Genomic DNA, 22219 nt, shown 5'->3' with positions numbered 1-22219 from the left:
TGTCTGTCTGTCTGTCTGTCTGTCTGTGTGCGCGTGTGCGTGTGCGTGTGCGTGTGCTTGTGCGTGTGTCTGTCTGTCTGTGTGCGTGTGCGTGTGCGTGTGCGTGTGCGTGTGCGTGTGCGTGTGCGTGTCTGTCTGTCTGTCTGTCTGTCTGTCTGTCTGTCTGTCTGTCTGTGTGCTTGTGCGTGTGCGTGTGCGTGTGCGTGTGCGTGTGCGTGTGCGTGTGCGTGTGTGTCTGTCTGTCTGTCTGTCTGTGCGTGTGCGTGTGCGTGTGCGTGTGCGTGTGCCTGTGCGTGTGCTTGTGTGTGTGTGTGTGTGTGTGTTCATATACCTTTTTCTTTCAGCTGGTGGCAATCACAAGACAAAAAGAGAGAGAGAGAGAGACAGATAGTAATAATGTGAGGGCCGAATGTCAAGAATGAAAATCTTTTTCTGTACACACGTTTGAAAGCTTATACATAGTATGTCTCTTTTATGCTCTGATGGTTTTGAGTAGCGAAAGTGAAAGTCAGAGTGAGAGAAAAAGAAATAAAAAGAGAGAGAGAGAGACAGAGAGCAAAAGTGAGAATATGAGTTGTTTCCATTTTGGTCTTAGTGCTGATGGCAGTCAGTAGAGAGAGAGAAGATGAGTTTGTGTGTGTGTGTGGGGGGGGGGTGTCTGTGTGTGTGTGTGTGTGTGTGTGTGTGTGTGTGTGTGTGTGTGTGTGTGTGTGTTTCCACTCTGCGCTGAGTGCTGATGGGGTTTTGTTCAGACAGGCTGTCCTCAGTATGACATGGCTTTCTCTGTGACCTGACATCCCCCCTGCTGGGAGTCCCCTGTCTTTGCCTCATCTGATCTGACAACGGTGTGTGTGTGTGTGTGTGTGTGTGTCTGTGTGTGTGTGTGGGGGGGGGGGGGGGGGGTTTGTGCGTCTGGGTACATCTGTGTGTGAGTGTGTGTGTGTGTGTGTGTGTGTGTGTGTGTGTGGGTATGTGTGTGTGGGACGGGTATGTGCGTGTGGGTACATCTGTGTGTGTGTGTGTGTGTGTGTGGGTATGTGTGTGTGTGTGTGTGTGTGTGTGTGTGTGTGAGTGTGTGTGTGTGTGTGTGTGTGTGTGTGTGTGTGTATGTGTGTGTGTGTGAGTCAACTTTTGCTGCTTCTCTGCTTTTTCTATCTCAGCTGACTGTTTATTGTGCTGTCCTCATTTTGTCAGTTTGTCTATGTGGCTTTTAATGTGTTGGCAGTTGGCACACCTGTGTGTGCGTTGGTGTGTGTGTGTGTGTACTGTGTTTATGTGTGTGCCACTCTCCTGTAGGTTCGTGCGTTTGTATGAGTGTGAGCACAGTACTTGACTGTTGGATTGTGTGTGAGTGTGTCTTATATTTGTGTCTTTAGCCTGTAAATCTGTGTTTTTACAACATCACTTTACGTACGCTTGTGTGTGTGTGTGTGTGTGTGTGTGTGTGTGTTCGTTACTTGTCTTTAAGCATGGGCTTGTGCTTCCTGGCAATGTGTCATGCCAGCTTACAGGTGTGAGAGTACTTTCTTCTTCTCTTAAGCCTCTCCTGATTAAGCGGTATGTATATAATGCATCTGATAATACCGCTAAGACCCCATCTACTAATAATAGATATAATCACCAACATTAGCATAATCATCATCATCTATCATCCAGCAACCTAACCTTTACAGTGAGGACCCAATGTGCAGTCCTAAGCATCATAGGGTGTACTGATATGGCAATATTGAACACATGACCGGGTGAAGCTGAGATTCAATTCAATTCAATTCAATTCAATTCAATTCAATTCAATTCAATTCAATTCAATTCAATTCAATTCAATTCAATTCAATTCAATTTTTATTTATATAGCGCCATAACAATACAATTGCCTCTAGGCGCTTTACAGAGCCCAGAGTCTGAACCCCCTTAGTGCATGCACAATGGCAACAGGGGCAAGAAAAAACTCCCTGTTAGGCAGGACGTTTTTTCTTGCCCCTGTTGCCATTGTTGATGAGGACAGGAGAGATGAAGGTTAAAACCAAACAGACTAAACGATAGAAGTAGATGAAAGAGGGAAAGCAAGCGCACGTGCTGGACTGCTGGAAGAACATACACCGCTTTTTTTCTTTTTTAATGAAAGCTCCGGATGACCTCTTGACCCAGCAAGCACCAAGAGAGCCCCACACACGGCCATTAGTGCCCAAGAAAGCAGCTTGTCTCCCCCCACAGCCGCTGCTCTTTATCCAGGGTTAACAAACCCAGAGTGAACCTGCCAGGCCAGAACACCAACCCTCTCGGTCCAATTAGACTGCTCAAATTGAGTTTCTTCACATACAAATTTAATTCGAATCCCAAGCACACACAAGGGACCTGGTTGTGGTGTGCCAGAGTTGGGCTAGATAGCCGTTAGCCATTAGCATCGGGGGGGGGGGGGGGGGGATTGCTGGAAATTTAGACTCACAAGACAGCACAGTCATAACTATCAGAGCAAATAGTGTGGGCTTTTTGAGAGTGACTGTTCCTGCTCGCTTGAGTTGACCTACATTTGAAATTACGAGCCAATTCAGGACATGAGCTCCACTCTCAGTGAAAGCCAGCTCGGGGAATGCAGGCTATGCACAGTGGACATGACTGTGACATTGTTCAGGTCTTGACTGGACTGACCTGAGTGGCGTTTGCTATACCGCTACCAGACCAGAGCCTCTGCAGGAGGTACCGTGTGGGTCATGTGCTCCTGCTCTTTTCACAGTGTTTTATATGGAACTCTGGCCTCTTTCCGGGGTTTTCCCTTGTCTACCCCCCCACCCCCCCAGATGCCCTCGCCCGACATCAGACAGATTCCTATGAGAATCTCCCGGCGGTAACACTTTATAATAACCCTCCGTAATAAACCATTTATGAAGCATTTGTTCATAGTTTGTTTATCATTTACAAATCGTTACCCCAACATTTACAAACCTTAGTAATGTATTTGTAAATGAGTAGTAATGTATTTATGAACCTGTTTTCTAATGATCTATAAGAGTTTTTTATAAGGACATTAGTTAGCAGTTTATAAATGAGTATTAATGTATTTACAAATATTTTTCAAATGCTTTTCTAATGATCTATAATATCATATATAAGGACATGAGTAAGCTGTTTTGTACAGATGTGTTTATGAACATGTTTCAAATGATTTTCTAACGATCTAAAAGATCATTGATAAGGACATTAGTAAGCTATTTGTAAACGAGTAGTCATGTGTGTATGAACATTTTTCAAACCATTTTCTAATTATTTATAAGATCATCAATAAGGTATATAATAATGGTCTGCTCACATTTTGTAAATAATTTACAAATGATTAAGCAAGCAAGTTTCAATGAGTTAGTAATGCTTCATAATATCCTTTATAAGGTATGTGCTGATGGTCTGCTCACCATTTATGAGTCATCATGAATAATCTTTGTCATGCATAAGCTATCGTCCAATTCATACGTGAAATAATATATGTGAGCACATGTAACACCTTAGTTTATGCTTAATATAGGTTTTTAGAAACCATTTACTTACCATTAGTAACGTGTTTCGCATGGGTTGATATGAAGTGGGCACTGTCTATACTTTATACGCATTTACAAATGGCCAGTAACTGAGGAACATACTATAGAAACCATTTACTAACCATTAGTAAAGTGTTTTGCATGGGTTAATATAAAGTTGCCACTGTCTATACTTTATAAGCATTTACAAAAGGCCCGTTACTGAGGAACATACACTATAGAAACCATTTACTTATCATTAGTAAAGTGTTATGCATGGGTTGATATAAAGTTGAGACTGTCTATACTTTATAAGCATTTACAAATGGCCTGTTACTGAGGGACATACCATTAGTCAACACTTCTGCAGCAACAACTCCAAAAATGACCTCAAACGTTAGGTTGTTAAACATATCAATGGCAAAAACACACAACACAGCATCGAGGGAATGGAAATTGAAAAACATTTATTTAAAAAACTACACTAACAATAAATTCACATTTAAACATGCATTCTAATATGCTAAACACAACAGCAACAATGGAACTTTAAATAAGGGGATCAGCTAGTTTTTTTTTAATTTATTGCCAAAAGTTTGCCAGACTCTTTATATGCTTTTAATTTGGTTACAATGCTTTCATCCCCCTCTATGGCATCCTTACACCTCTGTGTAAAACTAGAGAGCTCCTCCGTGGAGGAAGAGTCGGATGACGCGTCGGAGGAATCAGGCCCTGACTTGGATGAAGCGCTTGAGTCGGTTTTCTGCGACTGACTTTTCTTCGCCTCTGGTGGACTGCCCTTGTCCTTTTTTCTTGCTGCTACAAACAGACAATGACAGAGGATGATTAGTGGAAAATATAGGCATGTGGGTGGCACACTAGTAAGTGTGATGGTCTTTGGAAGATAGTTTTCTGAGTTCAAACAAGAACAGGTCGATGCAAACGTACGTGAGGAAATGACTAGTATGAAACCACTAGTGTCAATCAACAAAAACACGGAGAGTAATGCTAGCAGGAAAATACAATTATGCACTTACATCATCAGTAACGCATACGGCAACACAATGTTAACTTTATGTACTTAGCATTAGAGATTATAAGCACACGGTATTAGACCATGAGGGCACGTATGGGCTGGCACAAAAAGGTTTCAAGTTCCCAAGTGTATTGTCAAATATGGCAAATTGACTTACTCATAGCCAGTTGTTCCCTCAGGAAGTCGCTCTCAAATAGTCATGTCTTTCAGCATCTCCTGCTGCCAGTCCAATTTCTGCCTGGCCATCTCCAGCTCCAGCTCATGGCGCAGTCTAGTTGACGTCAATTGGGCATTAGGAGCGAGTGTGGTCCTAGCTAAATGTTTGGGGGAAAGAATACAACTTTTCAATAAAAATGTTCACACCGCTAATTTCCAATAATCAGGTTAATCATATGCAAATTCAGCGAGAAGGGAAATAGTTTTGTTAGTCTAAGGTTACTAGCTACGAAGTGTAACAGGTGGAACCAACCATAGGAAAGAGTTGTATTAAATGAAATGTATTATTTAATTAAAGCTTCAAACAATTATTTCACACTGAAACACTTTCCACCCTGTTCATGACCATATTCTTAACACAGATACCTGTCCTACTCACTGGTGAGTTCTTCTAACTGAAACAAGGCACAATAACCAGAACACAAAATATCATTGCCCTGTACCAACATGCACTAAATCCACTGTGTGTTAATAACACTAGCAACATTCATTCATAAATGCAATAAACTTATATACATAAATGCAACAAAAGAACGTTTTGTCCATTAAACACATTACACAATCAAAATTCAATGTTTTTCACATTCACTATGCTGTTCGTTGCACTGTTCTGTTCAACGTTTAGTTCAAAATGGTTGAGCCACGGTCATCAAAGTGTATGGAAATGTTCCCAAGATGCATATTACCGTCCCGGACACTTTGCAGCTCATTGACGATGTGGAGTCACAACGGGGAGGGTATTACTTACCACAACATCAATCAGTAGCGTGGGAGAGGGAGGGAGAGAGAGAGAGAGAGAGAGCAAGCGTGCTCCACGCACATCAGGGGCTGTAGTGGTGGAACCGGCTAGCTGTCCTCGTTCGTTGGCGTGGTGTAGTCTCCGATGTTGGCGACGAGCTAGTTTCTAAATATTAATACACTTTGCTAGCTAGCGAGGACATTCCGCCTCACACTACAATGTGCTATACTTCTTAGCAGTAACACCGGGCGGTCTTCAGAGCTGGTGATGTAAATTCTTGCTTCCTCCACACGACCACTCTACCGTAGTTCATCTGTAACATCCGTAACACGGACACTAACAGACCTAACAAACTTCGAGCTAAACTTGCAATTAACTGACTTATCCTACCGTCACTCTTTCTCAATCACATGTGAGCTATCCGGGCGCCGCCATCTCTTCCATTCTCCGTTTGCCCCTTGTCCCGCCCTCTCCGCTCTCTCCATTGGCCCCTGCGATAACTTTGGGATATCAATCTCTGTTCCACACCCAATAGCACCACAGAACTTGACCATAGGTTCAGCCAATCAGTGACTGGAAAGTTGGTGCACTGGCCAATGGAGTGAGCGGAGAGGGCGGGACAAGGGGCAGACGGAGAATGTTAAGAGAGAAGATGGCGGCGCCCGGATAGCTCACATGTGATTGAGAAAGAGTGACGGTAGGATAAGTCAGTTAATTGCAAGTTTAACTCCAAGTTTGTTAGGTCTGTTAGTGTCCGTGTTACGGATGAACTACGGTAGAGTGGCCGTGTGGAGGAAGCAAGAATTCACATCACCAGCTCTGAAGATCGCCCGGTGTTACTGCTAAGAAGTATAGCACGTTGTAGTGTGAGGTGGAATGTCCTCGCTAGCTAGCAAAGTGTATTAATATTTAGAAACTAGCTCGTCGCCAACATCGGAGTCTACACCACGCCAACGAACGAGGACAGCTAGCCGTTTCCACCACTACAGCCCCTGATGTGCGTGGAGCACACTTGCTATCTCTCTCTCTCTCTCTCCCTCCCTCCCTCTCCCACGCTACTGATTGATGTTGTTGAGCTGCAAAGTGTCCGGGACGGTAATATGCATCTTGGGAACATTTCCATACACTTTGATGACCGTGGCTCAACCATTTTGAACTAAACGTTGAACAGAACAGTGCAACGAACAGCATAGTGAATGTGAAAAACATTGAATTTTGATTGTGTAATGTGTTTAATGGACAAAACGTTCTTTTGTTGCATTTATGTATATAAGTTTATTGCATTTATGAATGTATGTTGCTAGTGTTATTAACACACAGTGGATTTAGTGCATGTTGGTACGGGGCAATGATATTTTGTGTTCTGGTTATTGTGCCTTTTGTTTCAGTTAGAAGAACTCACCGGTGAGTAGGACAGGTATCTGTGTTAAGAATATTGTCATGAACAGGGTGGAAAGTGTTTCAGTGTGAAATAATTGTTTGAAGCTTTAATTAAATAATACATTTAATTTAATATAACTCTTTCCTATGGTTGGTTCCACCTGTTACACTTCGTAGCTAGTAACCTTAGACTAACAAAACTATTTCCCTTCTCGCTGAATTTGCATATGATTAACCTGATTATTGGAAATTAGCGGTGTGAACATTTTTATTGAAAAGTTGTATTCTTTCCCCCAAACATTTAGCTAGGACCACACTCGCTCCTAATGCCCAATTGACGTCAACTAGACTGCGCCATGAGCTGGAGCTGGAGATGGCCAGGCAGAAATTGGACTGGCAGCAGGAGATGCTGAAAGACATGACTATTTGAGAGCGACTTCCTGAGGGAACAACTGGCTATGAGTAAGTCAATTTGCCATATTTGACAATACACTTGGGAACTTGAAACCTTTTTGTGCCAGCCCATACGTGCCCTCATGGTCTAATACCGTGTGCTTATAATCTCTAATGCTAAGTACATAAAGTTAACATTGTGTTGCCGTATGCGTTACTGATGATGTAAGTGCATAATTGTATTTTCCTGCTAGCATTACTCTCCGTGTTTTTGTTGATTGACACTAGTGGTTTCATACTAGTCATTTCCTCACGTACGTTTGCATCGACCTGTTCTTGTTTGAACTCAGAAAACTATCTTCCAAAGACCATCACACTTACTAGTGTGCCACCCACATGCCTATATTTTCCACTAATCATCCTCTGTCATTGTCTGTTTGTAGCAGCAAGAAAAAAGGACAAGGGCAGTCCACCAGAGGCGAAGAAAAGTCAGTCGCAGAAAACCGACTCAAGCGCTTCATCCAAGTCAGGGCCTGATTCCTCCGACGCGTCATCCGACTCTTCTTCCGACTCTTCCTCCACGGAGGAGCTCTCTAGTTTTACACAGAGGTGTAAGGATGCCATAGAGGGGGACGAAAGCATTGTAACCAAGTTAAAAGCATATAAAGAGTCTGGCAAACTTTTGGCAATAAATTAAAAAAAAACTAGCTGATCCCCTTATTTAAAGTTCCATTGTTGCTGTTGTGTTTAGCATATTAGAATGCATTTTTAAATGTGAATTTATTGTTAGTGTAGTTTTTTAAATAAATGTTTTCCAATTTCCATTCCCTCGATGCTGTGTTGTGTGTTTTTGCCATTGATATGTTTAACCATCTAACGTTTGAGGTCATTTTTGGAGTTGTTGCTGCAGAAGTGTTGACTAATGGTATGTCCCTCAGTAACAGGCCATTTGTAAATGCTTATAAAGTATAGACAGTCTCAACTTTATATCAACCCATGCATAACACTTTACTAATGATAAGTAAATGGTTTCTATAGTGTATGTTCCTCAGTAACGGGCCTTTTGTAAATGCTTATAAAGTATAGACAGTGGCAACTTTATATTGACCCATGCAAAACACTTTACTAATGGTTAGTAAATGGTTTCTATAGTATGTTCCTCAGTTACTGGCCATTTGTAAATGTGTATAAAGTATAGACAGTGCCCACTTCATATCAACCCATGCGAAACACGTTACTAATGGTAAGTAAATGGTTTCTAAAAACCTATATTAAGCATAAACTAAGGTGTTACATGTGCTCACATATATTATTTCACGTATGAATTGGACGATAGCTTATGCATGACAAAGATTATTCATGATGACTCATAAATGGTGAGCAGACCATCAGCACATACCTTATAAAGGATATTATGAAGCATTACTAACTCATTGAAACTTGCTTGCTTAATCATTTGTAAATTATTTACAAAATGTGAGCAGACCATTATTATATACCTTATTGATGATCTTATAAATAATTAGAAAATGGTTTGAAAAATGTTCATACACACATGACTACTCGTTTACAAATAGCTTACTAATGTCCTTATAAATGATCTTTTAGATCGTTAGAAAATCATTTGAAACATGTTCATAAATACATCTGTACTCATTTCAAAACAGCTTACTCATGTCCTTATATATGATATTATAGATCATTAGAAAAGCATTTGAAAAATGTTTGTAAATACATTAATACTCATTTATAAATTGCTAACTAATGTCCTTATAAAAAACTCTTATAGATCATTAGAAAACAGGTTCATAAATACATTACTACTCATTTACAAATACATTACTAAGGTTTGTAAATGTTGGGGTAACGATTTGTAAATGATAAACAAACTATGAAGAAATGCTTCATAAATGGTTTATTACGGAGGGTTATTATAAAGTGTTACCTCTCCCGGCTAATCTCAGCCTCTCCTGCTGGGACAGACAGCTGCTCCTCGGCAACCGGCTCTGCCTCCGTCCAATCTGTGCATCCGTTGGGACTGATCCTCCAATCACATGGCTCTCACATGGCCTGGCATGGTGACAAGCCCTACCTCACCTCCCTGGGACAGAGGAGTTCTAGAGTATTGTTGTTTTGAACATGTCCGAGGCACTCAATCATGTGTCTGAGCTGAGGGACATCAGACAGGAATCTTTCAGTCACACACTGAATCACATTTTTTTGACACGGCTCCACCAATCATCTGCCTTGCTTGGGTCACATTATACAAACAGTCACTCACCCTTATCACATGCCAGAAATCAGGCATTGGTCTCAGTTACAGTTCATCCAATCACCCACTGATTTTAGTGATAACTCTTCCAATCAGATCCATCCTTGCAGTAATAGGAGTCTGTTAAGGCCGAGATGTACTCAGTTAAGGAGCATGAATTGCTACGTGCTAACGCGTTGCGTTGGGGGTGTTGCCAAGCAATTCACCGCCAGAACAATAGGCTTGCGTAAAATGGCGCAAGTCTAGAAAAATCGCCCGACGCACGCAAGACGTGAAAAGTCGCGCAAGGGTCGCGCAAGGGGCTTGCAGGGCCTCTTGCGCTTGCGCTTTTGCTTACGCCTCTGACCATAAATCGGCCTTTAGCAGTCGTCCCCCCTAACAGGCTTTTTGTTCCTCTGGTTGTTTGGCCTGTGGAGGTTTTCACAGCTGCAGGCTTGGATGTAATTATAACTGCAGTGGTGGTTCACATGGTCTCATATTTACTTTATCTTTGGTAAAATATTTAAAAATACTAGTTGTCTCTGTCTGAGATTACTGTATTCTTCAGAGGCTTCTGCTGTGTCTGACATTGTGCGTGTGTGCGAGTGCGTGTGTCTGTGCATGTGTGTGCGTATGCGTGTGAGAGTGTGAGTCCCTCTAACCACACTGTGTGTGTGTGTGTGTGGGGGGGGGGGGGGGTGTGGGGGGTTGGGGCTGGCTGGTCTCTCAATCCAGATTGTGAACATTTTGTCTCACTTGCAGCTTACTGAAGGCATGGGCCAAGATGGGATTGATTTGTTGTGATTTCAACTGTGTGCGTAATAGAGAAATAATCTGATGTTTTTATTGGGAAATTGAGAGTAGATTAAGGGCCTGGACAGAAGATCTTATCAAAGTTTGGCACCGCGGGCAATTATCCTACTGTGGATTGCCTTGTAGAGCTGGGTAGAGCCAGCTACTGATGGATGTGCCTCCTCGTAGTGTCTCTAAACCCTGTCAGAGTAGTGTTTATCGAACACCACTGGGCCTCGCTCGTCTAAGCAGCGGACTGAAAGCAGATCACGCACAACAGATTATAGAATGTGTGTGTGTGTGTGTGTGTGTGTGTGGGTGTGTGTGTGTGTGTGTGTGTGTGTGTGTGTGTGAGAAAAAGGGGGCAGAGAGGAAGAGAGAGAGTGTGCGTGTGTGTGTGTGTGTGTGTGTGTGTGTGTGTGTGTGTGTGTGTGTGTGTGTGTGTGTGGAAGAGAGAGGGGGAGTGAGAGAGAGACAGAGAGTGTGTATGTGTTGAATACACAAGAGATTTCTCATATGGCTGCCCGAAGATTTTTGAGTCAGCTGATCAGGAGATTTTTCAACAGAATGACGTCTGACGTCCACAGTAGCATTTCAACTGTGTGTGTGTGTGTGTGCGCGTATCTTTGGACGTGCTTGCAGCGTGTGACGCAGCGATTTATAATGACTGCTGATCTGTTGGCCTAAACAGACACAGGCTGATTTATTTCCTGATTCAAGTTCCCTACTTGTACAACCTCCTTGCTGCTGCGGAGCTGTCACCCTGACCCCACTACCCACCCCACACACACACACACACACGCACGCACACCCACACACACACACACACACACACACACACACACACACACACACACACACACACACACACACACACACACACACACACACACACACACACACTGTGGGACACGGCTTAAACCATCTGCTCTCACAGTTGGGAGTTTACTGTAGTCAGATGTATCTTCCCTGTCATCTGTGGTTCTGTTTCTCTACTGTGTGTGTGTGTGTGTGTGTGTGTGTGTGTGTGTGTGTGTGTGTGTGTGTGTGTGTGTGTGTGTGTGTGTGCTGTGCCCCTCTGCACTGCGGGAACCATCAGAAGCGCATTCTGTCGTGGCCAAAGCTGAAACACGACAAGCGTGTCAAAATGTACATGACATTTCTCTGAGGCTTTTTGGCATCCCCAGCGCGTGCTGTAATTGGCATGCAAAGTTCAGGAAGATAAGAGTTAATGAGTTTACGTCAAGTGCCAAAAAACACAAAGAAGAGTTACGTCCTACGAGTTGTGCGATGATAAAGATACCGATGTATACGTACATGTAGGCATACAGACATCAGTCAGCCTCAAAGGGATCTTGCTTTAAGAATTGACTGACGTTTGCCTGAAACATGATTGAATTAAAACATCCTGGGTTTCAAGACATCTCTTGAATGTCACTGGATCATCTTTGGTCGCTGCATTACATACATACATACATACATACATACATACATACATAAATGATATTAAAATGGCTCAGGGTTAAACACAAGTCCCCATTCAGCCTTTACAGACAGATTTAACAAGTCTCTGTTCGCTCACCTCTAATTTCTCACAGATGTCTAATGGCGACTCTAGTGGTCGTTCATGTTTAATTCCCCTCTGAAGATTTATCAGTGGGTTGCACTAGGGATGTTAAACTGGTAAACTGCTTGAGCACAGTTCCACAATAGCAGACATCTGTAACACGCATCTCAGAGTGATTTGTGTCCATTTCGCGTACGGGGTGTGTGTGTGCCAGACATCTGCACAGCGGTCTCACTTCTTTATTTCCTCCCCCCCCCCCCCCCCCCCCACACACACACACAGACACACACACACACACACACACACACACACACACACACACACACACACACACACACTGCCCCCTCCCTCTTCATTTCTGAGAGAGAAGCTGGGTGGATCTGTCGAGCGGTGTGACCCTGGTCACCTCTCTGTCCCACAAACATATGGACCTCCATTACTTTATGTCAGATTAGGGCAGTATGTCCAAACTGACCCTGGCTGACCGTTTTGTTAAAAAAAAAAAAAAAAGAGGAAACTCCTCTCTTTAAGAAGCCACTGAGGCCTGTATCAGTATCACAGTGGTATTACTTTCACATCTAAAAAAAGGTGTTTAAAGCCTGTTTCAGTTTCAAAGCAACACCTCTGTTACTTACCACCCAGGTCTGCTGCTTTTGATGAAGTCTGTGTGAAACTTGTCAAAGTGAAACTTGTGTTGTTTTTCAATTCACCTCTCACTGATGGGAACTGGAGGGAGAACCGGTAAATGGTGACCTACAAGCTGGATTATAGAATTATCTCTCCCTCTCTCCCTCTCTCTCTCTATCTCTCTCTCTCTCACACACACACACACACACACACTCACAGTGGCGGCATGGAGAGATAATTACACACATGAAAGACATGACATTTACATAATAAATAAGACAGATTCAAATATTTTCAAACTGACACAAATACACACAGATGCATACACACACACGCCACACGCTAGGGCTGAAAAACAGACACACATAATTACATGAAAGAAATCACATTTACATCAAAAATAAGACACCCACATACATTTTCACACACACACACACACAAACACACACACATTCACTCACACACTTCAATGACTCCTTAGTTTAATACTCTTCATTAGCACCAGCAGTGCCTGACACACACACACACACACACACACCTAATGACAAACACCCCTGTGTCATTTTGTGACTCCCTGGTTTAAGACACTCATCAGTAGCCCCATCAGTGGCTCACACACACACACACACACACACACACACACACACACACACACACACACACACACACACACACACACACAGCGAGGGAGTGAGGGGGTGCTGAGCCCCTGTGCAGACGTGCTCTGATTGAAAGCAGCTCCCAACCAAAGGCCATCTGTGGAGGCTGGGCGATGCATACGGCTGCTGTATATCATCTGCAGGAGGGAACACAATGGCCAAGTGTAAACCTCCAACTCCCAAATAGTGGTGGTTGTGTGTGCAGGTTTGAGAGTAAAGAGAGGGGACTTTTGTGAGGGAGATAGGAAGGAATGAGTTTGTGTGTGTGTGTGTGTGTGTGTGTGTGTGTGTGTGTGTGTGTGTGTGTGTGTGTGTGTGTGTGTGTGTGTGTGTGTGTGTGTGAGGGAGCATGAGACGAAATAAAGGAACATCCTGAGAGACTCAAACTGGTTCACATTCCAATACTTTATTAAATATTCAACATCATCATCATTGTAATGAAAAAAAAAAGAAATGAAAAAATGCATTGTAACATACAACAGTCACTTTTTCCTCTTTACATTTTGTTTTCTCGCCACAAGCGATCCCTCCCCTCCCCTCCCCTTTCCCTCCCTCCCTCCATCCCATAACAACAGTGTCAGACATACAGTAGCTAGCTGCTTACACTCACAAAAAAAGTGGCTTCACAAAAGTCACTCCAGGATGCACTGGTTTACTGTACAGAGCAAATGTAAGTGGTCTTGGTAACCGTGGGAACCGTTGGGCTGTGTGGGCTGTGGTGTGCAGAGGTGGTGAGGTTTCGAGTGTGTGGGAGAAGCCTGTTTAGTCTGAGAGACCGGTTCACTGTAAAAACCTCCGCCTCCTCTCTCCATACTGGTCTCTGCTGCAGACATGATGGCTGGGCTCTCTGTGATGGGGAGAGAGGGGGGAAAGTCCAGGGCCAGGCCTGGTGCAGATATCGCGCATCGATGATGATGGCGTCCTGCACAAGTGAATCGAACACAGTTCCCAGACACACAAAGTGTCTTCAGCTGAGTCATTCGAATCATTTGTCATCCAGTGTAATACGATCTCTCCGGATACAATAACATCCACGTCTACAACGGTCCAGTTGATAAGTAAGGGATAATGTATAGAACGCAGGTCATTGTCGGGAAAATAAGCCCCGACAGGGCGAACAGCACCCCGACGCGAAAGCGGAGGGGTGTTGATTCACCGTGAAGGGGCTTTTTTTCCCGACAATGACCGGCGTTCTATACATTATCCCGCTTATTATACGGCTAAAACTAAAACAATTACTTAACACAGTGTGTCTTTTTACAATGTATTTGTTTTTGTTACTATACGTAGTGTTAAAAAGCAGAGAAATAGTTCGCCAAAGACGTTGAACTTCAAAGACAGTTGAACATTCTTTAGAACACAACTGCTCAACCGTCCGCTGAAACTCCCTTGATAAGTTACCGTAGCCTACTACTTGCGGAGTGCTACGAAAGATGTGAATCAGAGGCAAAAAGGCCACTTTCCTTGACAGCGGTCATTAACTGCATAGCAACGGTCAGTTATCGGAAAATAGTTGACCGCAGAACGTTGGGAAGCCCCATTCAAGTGAATGGAGCATTCTACAGCATTAAGAAGAGCCGTGTAATAAGGGTCGACAGTGACCCCCATCTGTCTGTTCATTTGTTGAGCAAGTGCACTGTGACTTTAGCTCACTTTTGTTGACTTTTGACCCATGTGACACATTGTGTCTTTTTCTGTGCTGCAGAGCTGAGTTTGCCGCTCTGTTTCAACACTCTGAAAAAAGGAAGTGAAACAGGTGGCTGGTGTCTCAGATGTACTTCACAGCTTCACAACTCTCTCACTGCCCCCATACACACACACACACACACACACACACACACACACACACACACACACACACACACACGTCCATCTCTGAATGCAGTGCATCTCAATGTGACACAGCTTCTGCAGCTCGGAGAAGTGCTGAGGACAGTTTGTGTTTCTTGTAATCAAAGAAGCACCACGTAAAAAAAAAAAATGCCTGTTCACATGCTCCGAGATTTCCAAGTACAGTAGGTCATTCATGAGAAAGATCGAACGCGATGACCTGAATCCTGAGGCTCATCTTCAAACGACCACAACAGTCAGTCACAGGAGCCATGTTATGTAACAGTCAGAGTGATTAGTCAATACACTAATACTGTTCAACATCAACTCCCTTACTGGCGTGCACCAGTGGGACTTTAACTTAACTTAATTAAAAAGAAAATACAAGACATGTTCACTTTACATTAATAAAAATCACGAAAAACAAATATCACAAAAAAAAAAAAACCAAGACAGAAAAACAGTGACACATACAGTATGCAAGAAACAAAGCCAACAGAGCAGCATGCACACCATCACTGTAGCAATGCATGGACTACTTTATTTTTCTTCATTTTCTTACACAGCAACATATTTACACTGCAGGTTTTTTTTTCTTCTTCTTTTTATCATAATATCTAACTTACTATCTCCTAGTGCCCGATCTACACAGGCTCTAGATGCTGCGGTGGGCATCAAACTCTACACGTCCATAGCAGCAATTTAAACGTTGAGGAAACGAGTTACCACTCACTCACAGAGTAAGGGCAACTAGCCGGACAGAGCAATGCACATCTGTGGAGTCGACCCTGAGCGTGACAAGAAGGCCTGTGTGGAGTGGACCGTCCTTAACTCAGCACTACAGGCACAGAACCTCCATCTCACAGAACCTCCATCTCACTCTCCAAAGACTACCCGCAGACTTTAACGAGTTCACGTTGCCCATTTGTGTTCTTTTTGGATGGAAAGTTCACCTCAGCGATTATGGGGGGTCCTTTCTTTGTTTGTGTGTGTTTTTGAAGTTACAGTACATTTTTGACACAGACCAGAGCGACCTTATCGCCAGCGTGTTAAGAGAATCTCACGGCCGCTGCCGCTCATGTGTGGATGATCAGACTGAGGTCATGAATACAGGAGTGCAGAACCACACTGAGTTCAGGTGAGATCATCAAGGTGCGTGATTGGACAGAGTGTCAGATCCTGCAGCGTGTGATTGGTGGAGATCAGGCAAACAAGTAGCTCCCAGGAAGGTGATTGGCTAACAACAGCTGACTCGTGAGGCTTTGAGAGAGGTCTGTTTAGAGATTTTGTAACAACCTCTTTGATTGAATGAGGACTTTGTTGTAATGTGAATAAACAGATATAAATAAATGATGACAGTGTAACATAACGCACTCTGACAGTCACAGCAGGGCCTGATGCATGATGGGCCAGCACACTGAAATTTAACTGGGGGGGGGGGGGGGCTTGGGGGTTGCCTGGCTCTGCTTCATCCCAACCCTTTGGTTTCAAATGTACTTTAAACTACTGCCTGACCAGACAAACTGTTCACATTCTAGTTCTGACACAGTAAGCGTACGCAGGCTCCATACGACACAGACACAGAGAGAGTAAACACCACTGAAGGGTTGGAGAGAAAGGCCAGACCCTGAGTTCTCCACGCATACATAGGAATGCAAGTGGATGTTTGTCACCCCCTCCACACACACGCACACACACGCACACACACATGCACACACACACAGCGACAGCATGCCCTACATTCGGTCCCTGACACTGGTCACCACACACTGCCATCTCTGGAAGTGTGTGTGTGTGTGTGTGTGTGTGTGTTTGTTGCTCAGTGAACAACACCTCTCTGTCTGTCTGTCTCTGCAACAATTGGAGGGGTTGGGGGGCAGGGAATCAATCTGAGCTGAGCCAGAATAACAGGGATATGTGTGTGGTTGTGAGTGTGTGTGAGTGTGTGTGTGTGTGTGTGTGTGTGTGTGTGTGTGTGTGTGTGTGTGTGTGTGTGTGTGTGTGTGAGTGAGTGAGAGAGAGAGCTGGAGAGTTAGTTAGTGGGTAGGGGATGGGGTGTTTACATTACAGACTCAAGTGGCCTTGTGTGATAGTAGCCTTGGCCATTGCACCAGAGTGGAGGGACTGATCCCCCACCTCCACCCCACCCTGGCCGCGTCCCCGATTCAAAGCGCACTCAAACGGGCTAAAACATTGAAACAACCCCCTAACCCCATTCAGGCTGTGATCCAGTCTTCCTCTCTTTCTGTCCTTCACTTCCTCCCTCCCCCCCTCCCTCCCTCGTTCATAGTTTTGGCACTGTGGTCAGATAGCTGTGTGCCCTAACACTCATTCACACCAGGAACAAGCAAATAGCTTTGGAGTCTGTCTGTCCGTGCTGACGTCCAGTTTGAGCTGCCTGCTCTCCACGGCTCTAACACACACACACACACACACACACATGCACACACACACACACACACACACACACACACACACATGCACACACACACACACTGCTCTCCACGGCTCTAACCCCTGGCCTGGCCTCTCTCAGCAGGGCCAGAGGATGAGACGTGGGTCAGGACTTAACTGTTCTTTGGAGGGAAAAAAAAGCCTGTACAGGGCATTTAAGCTGGCTGCAGGGCAGTGTGTGTCTCTGTGTGTGTGTGTGTGTGTGTGTGTGAGTGTGTGTGTGAGTGTGAGTGTGTGTGTGTGCGTGTGCGTGAGTGTGTGTGTGTGTCTGTGTGTCTGTGTGTGTGTGTGTGTGTGTGTGTGTGTGTGTGTGTGAGTGTGTGGCAGGTGAAGAAATTCTCTAATATGATCTGAATGGTTTCCCCCACTTATGCTGTTATTTTTCAATCTCGCTTCCATTCGCTCAAGCAGGGGATTAAAAGCGGATTTCCAGGGTGTGTCCACCACTGCTGTGTGTGAGTACACATGTGTGTGTGTGTGTGTGTGTGTCAGCAGGAGTGTGTATATTACGGTAGCAGAGCACTGCAGTAGGATAGCCCCCCTCAGAGAGAGTACTGAACATTGCTCTCTGATCCACCGATTGGGGTTAGTGTGTTTGGGCAGAGACAGTGACAAGTGCACAACAGCTCATACCAAGGGTGGCAGGTGAGGTGGGAATGGGGCATGAGGGCACGAGGGATAGGAGGCTGGATGCCCGGCGGCCACAATGGGATTAGCTGCCCTGCTGTCTGTCCGGCCACATGCTGTCGCAAGCAGCAAACTTGTCTGGCTGGAGGTGTAAGCTCGCCAAACCGTGACCCTGAATCTCAATCAGCTTTTCTGAAAAGCACCTCGGGCAGCACACACACACACACACACACACACACACACACACACACACACAATGCAACATAAATGCAGAGTCATTGGTGCTTTGGCACCAGCTTCTGCAGCATGGTCCAGGGGGCATCAGGGGCATTATATTTACATTTAGCCACCTGGCAGATGCTTCTATCCCGAGAGACTTGCAGGTCAAGCTGCAACAGCCAATTGCGGGAAGAAATAAAACATGGGAAGCGAAGAGCTGTGTAAATGATATTTCACATAAAGCCAGATAGTCAAGATAAAGAGGAAGATGATTTTAAACTAAAACATTCAAGTGCACAAGAGGAGTTGGGTGTTCAGCTGATTTTGGGGGTCACAATTACCAGTGTAGCTGCAGTAGAGGTCCATATGGCTGATCCTGGTACAGACAGGTACTTGCAAAACCCAGTGCTATGGGTTCAACAGTAAGTTGCTCTGGGGGGAAAAAGCAACTGCTAAATGTAAATGTTAATCAATGCTCCAATTCTAAAGAGCTTCTGTTGGAGCTACACTGCTCCACCCTCCCAGTCAGTGATTCTCATGCTGCTTCTGGGTTAGAGCAGCTGCTAGCTGTTTGTTTCCAACACCTCTTTTTCCACAGCGGAGCTAAGATGTTGTCCTCATTCTAACATAGGTCCAGGTTGTCTTGGCAACCCCTGTACATACGAGCGTCACCATATGTGAGCAGCTTGTCCCCTGTGAGCCTCAACTCAAAACACACAAACACCTTCCTTCAGGAACCAACCAAGAGCCCAGAGCCTCATCTGTGACCTCTTTCTGACTCACTCCCACACACACACACACACACACACACACACACATATACAATATCAGAGAGAGAGAAGCATGAAGTGATCTATAAATAAATCAATAAATAAAAATGCATCTCTACAATCTGAATATGCGGGCGATCAAGGACAGGGCTGGGACAGCCAAAACCTCAGAGGGTTGAAATCTAAAAAACACACACACACACACACACACACACACACACACACACACACACACACCACTGCCCTTAGCCTGCGGATATGACAACAGTCATCTCATCACACTCTGCCAGCCAGGACAAGGACTGAGAGCCATGCCTCCTTATATTACACATACTCACACTCACACTGGCACACACTCACATACACACACACACACACACACACACACACACAGAACACATCCTCACAGGCACTCATGTCTCTCCGCACTCCAGCGCAATGTATGGGAAAGGCTGATAGAGGGGCCTCTGCTTGCATGCAACATGGATTTAAGAATATATACAAGCATGCTGCCTGGATTAGCCATCGGAGAGTGTGTGTGTGTGTGTGTGTGTGTGTGTGTGTGTGTGTGTGTGTGTGTGTGTGTGTGTGTGTGTGTGTGTGTGTGTGTGAGTGTGTGTGTGTGTGTGTGTGTGTGTGTGTCTGTGTGTGTGTGTGTGTGTGTGTGTGTGTGTGTGTGTGTGTGTGTGTGTGTGTGCCCGGGCGCGCGCACACACACGCGCACATGGATAGGTAATCTGTTAATCTCGTTAATGCCTCTGCAGCCGGCACCCTAACAACAGGCGCGTGAAACAAAAGGAAGGGGGGAAGGAGTGGGGAAAACAGCTGATGACCTTCGCCCACTCGCTAACACACACACACACACACACACACACACACACACACAAATAAGGCAGCCATCAGACGTCAGACGGGAGGCAGGTTAGGAATCCAAAGGGCACTGCATCAGACCTCAAAACCAGAAAAGGAATTCCGATCTTACAGACTCTCCCTCAAGGTCTGCTAACATCACGTTAGAGAGACCAGCTACTGAGAGACACAAACTCCTCTCAGCATAGCAATATGGGTCCTAGTTCCTTATCTATAGTAGTTGTGGGGCCTCATCACATTCTGTAAGCAGTTACTGGAGTTGGGTTGGGATCCACTGTTAGCTCTCTCAAATGAAGTTTCTAATATTCAGGTATTGCTGTTCTGGGTAGACAAACCATCTAGCGGGGCTGAGAATTCCCTATATGCCCGGGTATCACCCAATGCCTCATCACACACTTAATGAGCCATGCACACTAAACTAATCCATCATCTGGCCATAGCAGCCCTCCGAGGAGCACTGAGGGGGGCTCATATGGGGTCACTCCTAACTGATGAGCCTTGGAGGAGAACAAGACAGGCAAGACCCTAGGAATGGGTCAGGAGATCTTATCAACCAGGGTCAGTTATACGAGTGCCAACCATGTTTTTTTTTAAAGCCATGCTATGCAGTACAGTAACCTCTGCGAGTCACATCTGTCCTTCAGCAGCTCTGTTGTTGGCCTAGTTAGTATGCACTTCGTCCTCTGCCGGTAGATGGGGAAGTGAACAGAGAGGGATGATTAGGTAGAGAGAATCAGCTAAATGATACCTGTGGACACAGGGGGAAGCTGATGGAGCATCTCTGTATGGCTGTCAAAGGGTTTCTCAATGGGAGCTTCTCTCTGTGCCTTTGAGTGATGGAGACTTGGAGAGGGCGAGGGGTGCTGAAGGTGGCCTAACATGAGAGAGGAAGAGGAGGAGGGCCACACGATGAGATACGAGAGGAGGAGGAGGTCTCCGTGGTTTCCTGTCCCGCCTCTCGTCTCACCGGTCCAGCACGCGGTTGTAGTCCTGCGGGCCGCAGCCGCCCTCGCTCTTGAGCTCGGCGAACACCTGCGTGAAGAAGTGCGGGTCGGCGTTGATGCGCAGCATCTTGGCACTGGTGGCGTCGATGATGGCCAGGCAGCGGTCCCAGAAGGCCTCCTTGCCCGCCTCCACCAGGAAGGGCTTGAGCGGGTAGGAGATCTCGTTGCCCATGTAGGAGTAGGACAAGTAGAGGCAGGTGAGAAGGATCGCCTGGAGCTCGTGCTCCGACGCCACCAGGTCGCCGTCCACCACGTCGCGGCACAGCATGTAGACGAAAACCACGTTGGCGGGCGTGACGAAGGCCTGGTCCTGCCAGCCCTGCAGCAGGAGCGAGCGGTCCACGGCGCGCAGCCACAGCACCGGGTCGGCCGGCGACAGGTGCTTGAGCCGGTAGCAGCGGCCGCACAGGAACTCGCCCAGGCAGCGCAGCAGCTCGCTGGTGGAGGCCTGCACGATCACACGCTTAGGCGACGACGTCACCGTCCCCGGCGACACCTTCTTGACCGAGGCCAGCTGGGTGTTGCCGTATCCAAGGCCGAGGCCCATGCCCATGCCCATACCCCTGCCCATACCCATGCCCATTCCGAGGCCAAGGGAGGCGGGGCCGTCGTAGCTGGACAGGTTGGCGCACGATAGCGACTTCTTCACGTTCTCGCGGTTCATGTGCAGCACCGGGTCCTTCTGGTAGAGGTTGTTGTTGTTGTTGAGCGTCAGTGGGCCGCCCGCCACCAACCCCCCGGGTCCACCGCCCGGGCATCCTTTCTTCGTGCCGCCACCCCCACCACCGCGCTTCTTGGTCGAGGCCACCAGTCGTTTCCATGTCAGCGCCGGCAGGAAGATGGAGTGGCCGCGCTGCTTGAACCCACCGCTGCCGCCGCGGTCCTTCTGCGTGTTCAGCGATCGGCTGCTAAGGCTCGGGTAGCGGCTGAGCGAGCCTGGCCGGTCGTCGTAGTAACTGGGCTTACGGGGCCCGGGGGAGAGGGACAGCACTGTGCCCATGGCGAGCTGAGAGGTGGGGAGGTGAGAGGAGCAGTGAGTCAAGCCTGTGGCTCAGGGGGTTTCACAGAGAGAGCACTGCTGCAGGGCTCCTGGCTGAGCGCTGGAGCTAGAGATGGAGTTGAAAAGCCAGACAGATGTCTGTCATGGACGGAGCCTGTAAGACAAACATAGTTTTGTCAAACACTATTCAGCTTTTTTTTTTCACCTGTGTTAGATGACATTAACTTAAAAAATTCTACAATTCTATAATTGTTCACCCAACATTGTTTTTGGTGA

At 45.8% G+C, this 22219-nt stretch overlaps 1 protein-coding gene and 1 long non-coding RNA gene across 2 annotated transcripts; one reads left to right on the top strand and one right to left on the bottom strand.

The window, feature by feature from the left end:
* The first annotated feature begins 6152 nt into the window (after positions 1-6152).
* On the top strand, positions 6153-7937 carry LOC308381791. Its single transcript, XR_013969034.1, has 3 exons — positions 6153-6595; positions 7186-7342; positions 7717-7937. It is a non-coding gene; the product is annotated as an uncharacterized lncRNA (long non-coding RNA).
* Positions 7938-20902: 12965 nt separating this feature from the next.
* On the bottom strand, positions 20903-21943 carry LOC308381782 (cyclin-dependent kinase 5 activator 1; the record flags this gene model as incomplete). The annotated part of the gene is made up of 1 exon (XM_080859370.1): positions 20903-21943. One exon carries the CDS (start codon positions 21941-21943, stop codon positions 20903-20905), a length of 1041 nt encoding a protein of 346 aa, XP_080715496.1.
* Between the last annotated feature and the right edge of the window lie 276 nt (positions 21944-22219).

The sequence above is a fragment of the Sprattus sprattus genome (assembly GCF_963457725.1).
Source record: "Sprattus sprattus genome assembly, chromosome: 20".
NCBI classification, from domain to species: domain Eukaryota; kingdom Metazoa; phylum Chordata; class Actinopteri; order Clupeiformes; family Clupeidae; genus Sprattus; species Sprattus sprattus.
Note: the sequence above shows the minus strand (reverse complement) of the source record. Positions and strands in the feature narration are given on the sequence as shown.